This window comes from Nematolebias whitei, unplaced genomic scaffold, assembly GCF_014905685.2.
Source record: "Nematolebias whitei isolate Nwh7 unplaced genomic scaffold, NemWhi1 Nwh_scaf_4440, whole genome shotgun sequence".
Lineage (NCBI taxonomy): Eukaryota > Metazoa > Chordata > Actinopteri > Cyprinodontiformes > Rivulidae > Nematolebias > Nematolebias whitei.
The window spans coordinates 1-4,515 of NW_023622985.1; the positions used below are offsets into that span (position 1 = coordinate 1).

Consider the following 4,515-nt stretch of genomic DNA (forward strand, 5'->3'; position numbering starts at 1 on the left):
TTGTTGTCCAGGTGTGTGCGTGTGTGTGTGTGTGTGTGTGTGTGTGTGTGTGTGTGTGTGTGTACAGCTGGGGGCAGCAGACAGATTGTGGGTCGGTCCTGTCTCCATAATTTCACAGCTGAGCAGCTTCAGAGAAAAGAGGACGGATGAAGGACTAACAGAGATCACAGCTGTCACATCCCATCAACACACACACACACACACACAGAGCATATTGATCTTTTATTATTTTATTTCACCCTAGAAAGTTACATCGATGATAATTTGAATTTAGAATTCCAGAAGACATCCCACTCTTTCCGATTATTTTCATTTTCCAAGTTTCAGGAGTGATTTGTGACGAAAGGGAGTCGGCAAAAATCAAAGGAAAAGTTTACAAGACAGTGGTGAGACCAGCTATGTTGTATGGTCTGGAGACAGAGACATGGACAAAAAGACAGGAGACAGAACAGGAAGTAGCAGAAATGAAGATGTTCAGGTTCTCAGGAGTGACAAGGATGGAGAAGATTAGGAATGAGATCATCACAGGTACAGCACAGGTTGAACAACTGGGAGATAAAGTTAGAGAGACCAGACTGAGATGGTTTGGACATGTCCAGAGGAGGGACAGTGGTTTGGACATGTCCAGAGGAAGGACAGTGGGTATATTGGTAGAAGGATGTTAGAAATGCAGCTGCCAGGAAAAAGACAGGAGCTCTGTGGATGCAGTTAGAGAGGACATGGAGGTAGTTGGAGTGAGGACAGAGTGAGGTGGAGGAGGATGACTCACCGTAGCGACCCCTGAAAAGAGAACAGCTAAAAAGAAAAAGGTTTTGTTCACAACAGAGTGTGAAGTAAAAAGAAAAGGTCTTCTCCCAGGCTAGGCCAACAGCTGATAAGTCACTAACGATAAGGCATTTTGTAAATCTGTAGCGATTTAATGAACTTTGGTTTTTATGATGCAAGGCGCCTTATTTATCCCGGCTGAGCTGTGACCTCATTACGCCTCTATGATGGAACAAATATAACGACCTGACAGAACATCACTTCAGAACCGATCAAAATATTTCTTCAGACGTAACCGTTCAAAAATAAAAGTAAAATATTTGTAGAGGAGATGGCGTTCAGGCAACACTTGGACTTGAGCACCAGGCATACATGAAACCAGACCCAGTATCCGTTTGTGGGAATATTTCTCACAGCTTCATGATTCCAAATTCTAGGAATACCTCGTGTTGATTGTTCCCAGGGATGGGCTCGGCTTCACGTTGCACCTCTCCAGGCCAAAAGGCGCTAAAGGAGAGAGGTTCTGGGCCATAACGAGCTTGGCTCGTCCCTCCAGGTTCTGTTTATGTTCTGATCAGCAACACCGAGCCCCATTCTTCCCGTAAAAACTGGCGTTTGTTATGATAGCCGACTCCAGCCGAAATCTTTGTGGACTGTGACAGTGAAAACATCACTCCAGGGTTTGAGCCAGCAGGAAACTCGTGTAAACAGAAATTACATCCTGATTTCTGCTTTCTTTTAGTATAAATGTTCCTGTCTGACGTATAAAAACACAACGGAAACAAAAACCATCATTGCCCGGCTCCAAAAGGCCAAAGAGAGACCGTCATGTTTTTGCCTGTGTCAGCAAAGTTTCTCATGAACCACTGGATGGATTTTAATGAAACTTTCAGAGAAGACTCACTGGACGTGCATTTACAACACACTCACTTTTAGACGCGATTCAATTCAAGATGGCCGCTGCAGCTAATCGACTTTAGCAAACACGGAAAACGTCTCAAACGCTGTCAACCTTCTAGATATTAAAGTTGTTATGGGGCGTTTGTCTTCATTCCATCCAAAGTTGGCACATCACTTTAAAATGTGCATTATATTATTTAAGATAATTTTGTAGCATAAGATGATCAGAGTTTAAAACTTTGGCATGAAAAGTGGCAGATGATGAAATTATTTTGGGGATTTTTGAGTCTTTAATCAACATAAAGAAGGTTTTAATAAAAAAAATAAAAAAAGTAGAGTGCATTTTTTTTTAATTTTCTGCTTTAATCCTACAAGATATAATAAGTTGTTGACGTGTTCAGACATGCTGTGTGTGTGCACACGCGGTCTTTAGGGTGAAGGAGGTCAACACAGTGGGAGCTCAGCTGTGGTTTCAGACACTCCGGGCAGAACCGAACCCTCTCTCTGACCCATGAGGACGTTAAACTAACACAAAAGTCAAACGTGAGTGGGAACAGTTCTCAGCCTCCTGCTGATGAACCTGCGATCCGACAACAGAGATACAGGCGACAGGAAGTGGAACTCAGAATGTGTATCACCCTCAAACACCTGAGGTTTAAACTAAAGTCACCTCATGCTGGGAGTCATGGCCGTTTTCATCAAACCTCATGAAAAATGCATTGTGCACTCGTCAAATGTGTTTTTAACAACTTTCAGCTACTACCACACCAGATTTTAGCTTAATGTCTGCAAAAGTGACAGCGTTATCCCCATTTCTTGTTTGCTAAGGTTAGACAGCTGCGGTGGCCATCTTGAATGTAACAAACGTCAAACATTAATTGCTGACATACATCCAGTGTTCTCAAAGTTTCATTAAATTGTGTCACCTGGTTTATGACGTAACACACACACGGCCTATAACATTTTCACCTTTCACTTTTGGCAGCAGGTGATAAACTCGTGGGTGGACAGACTGGACCCACCTTGGCGTTCTGCAGGGGCATCTGGTAGCTGGACGGTTTGTAGAACAGCCTCTGCGGCGGCTCCGTGTGGACGTCTCCCAGAAACAGCTCCTCCACCAGGTGATCCAGGTTGTGATGCAGGTACTGCTTCTCCACCCGCAGCAGCTGCAGCTCGTGCATGGTGAAGTTTAGCTCTTTGGAGCAGTTGTAGCCCCCCTCTTCGTTCCACAGGTCGTAGATCACGCCGGGCTCCCAGGGGCCCCTCACGGCCCCACTGCAGCTGCGGTTAAGCTTCTGGCTCAGCTCTGTGGCCACGGTGGGCGTGTGACACACTATCTGGACGTGATGGACGTGGTACTCTGCCTCCGTGCCCCCCCGGATAATCCAGGAGGCCTGTCGTAAGCGCAGCCGGCCGTGGACGAGCAGCACGTAGGCGGGTTTGGTGCAGTGGTTGTCCTCGTAGTAGAACTGGTGGGCCTGGAAGGTGTTGTTGGGGTAAAACCTGTAGGAACGAGTTAGAAACTCTGGACCGGACCTCACCTCACAGCTGCAACAAAGAACAGAGAAACGCAGATAAACTTTAAGTAACTTTAAGTCCATGTTGTGATTGACAGCAAAGGTCAGAACTGCTGATTTGGTTTAGACAGAATGAGATTACTAGGATACGTCTGTGCTTGACATTGATGTTGACTTGTAGCGTCTTAAAGACACCATGCAGACGTACTAATGAGTAGTTTCTAAGGTGTTAAACAGAATGTTCAAGCTACACCTCCACGGTTTGAAGAAAGTAATCTTTCTGCAAAGCTGCAGTTCAAGTGAGAAACAAACTCACCTGGTGGACACCCAGTGGCCCTTCACATTCGGAGGCATCTGCACCGTGATCCGGGCCCCGTTATGAAGGTGCTTCAGCTTGTGTTGGCACTGAGAGTCTCTGAAGGATCGGCCGAAGGATTTATTCAGAGAGAGATGGCCGAAGTGGCCGTGCGAGTGGTGCAACGAGGAGCCTTCAGCCCAAACTGAGGGAAAATAATTAAATACATATAGTTTTAGGAATGGTTAGAGTCTTGTCTGCCTTAAAACCTGCAAAACTGCAGCTAAAAGCCAAAACTAGCAAAACAGTTGCAAAATGCTACATTTAGCAGAACAGTAGCTAAAAGAACAAACCAGCAAGTGTTTCAACTGGCAAAATAGCTAAAATGGGCAGAACAGCACTGAAAGGTTAAAATTAAGAAAACTGTGGCGAAAAGGCTAAAAAAACAAACAAACCTGAAGCTAAAAGCTAAGACCAGCTAAACATTAGCCAAGTGCTAAAATTAGCAAAACAGTTGCAAAACGCTACATTTAGTGGAACAGTAACTAAAAAGAAAGAACCAGCAAGAGTTTAAATTAGCAAAGCATTAGCTAATGCATGCATCAGGATATTAGCTAATGCTATTGTTGCAGCTGCAGAATAATGAAAAGCTTTCATTAGTACAGTAGCTAAAAGATTAAAGCAACAAAACAGTAGCAAAAGGTTTAGATTCAATAAATATCTAAAACTTAATATGTGCAGAACAGTATAGTAAAACTAAAATTAGTAAAACTGTAGCTAAATGACCAAAAAAAACAGCTAAAAGTAGCTAAAAGCTAAACAGTAGCTACAATTAAAACAGGAGCAAAAAGTAAAAATTAGCAAATCTAAAAAGGTGCAAATGTACAATAGATTTCAAACAGCAGAAAGTTTTGTTTTGTAGTGAACTAGGCCTGAGGTCAAATCCTGACCTTAAGGACCTTATGCCTGGGACAGAAACTGTCATTTCATTGATTTGAATCCAGAAATACAGGTTGACCCATCCTGAGACTTTCTTTC

The 4,515-nt window shown here is 43.6% G+C and overlaps 1 protein-coding gene across 1 annotated transcript; it reads right to left on the minus strand.

Annotated features, from left to right (window-relative positions):
* Nucleotides 1-2,687: 2,687 nt before the first annotated feature.
* LOC119429644 (protein APCDD1) lies at nt 2,688-3,682 on the minus strand (the record flags this gene model as incomplete). The annotated part of the gene is made up of 2 exons (XM_037697233.1): nt 2,688-3,213; nt 3,499-3,682. Coding segments are annotated over 2 exons (710 nt in total), but the record flags the coding sequence as incomplete, so codon positions are not given.
* Between the last annotated feature and the right edge of the window lie 833 nt (nt 3,683-4,515).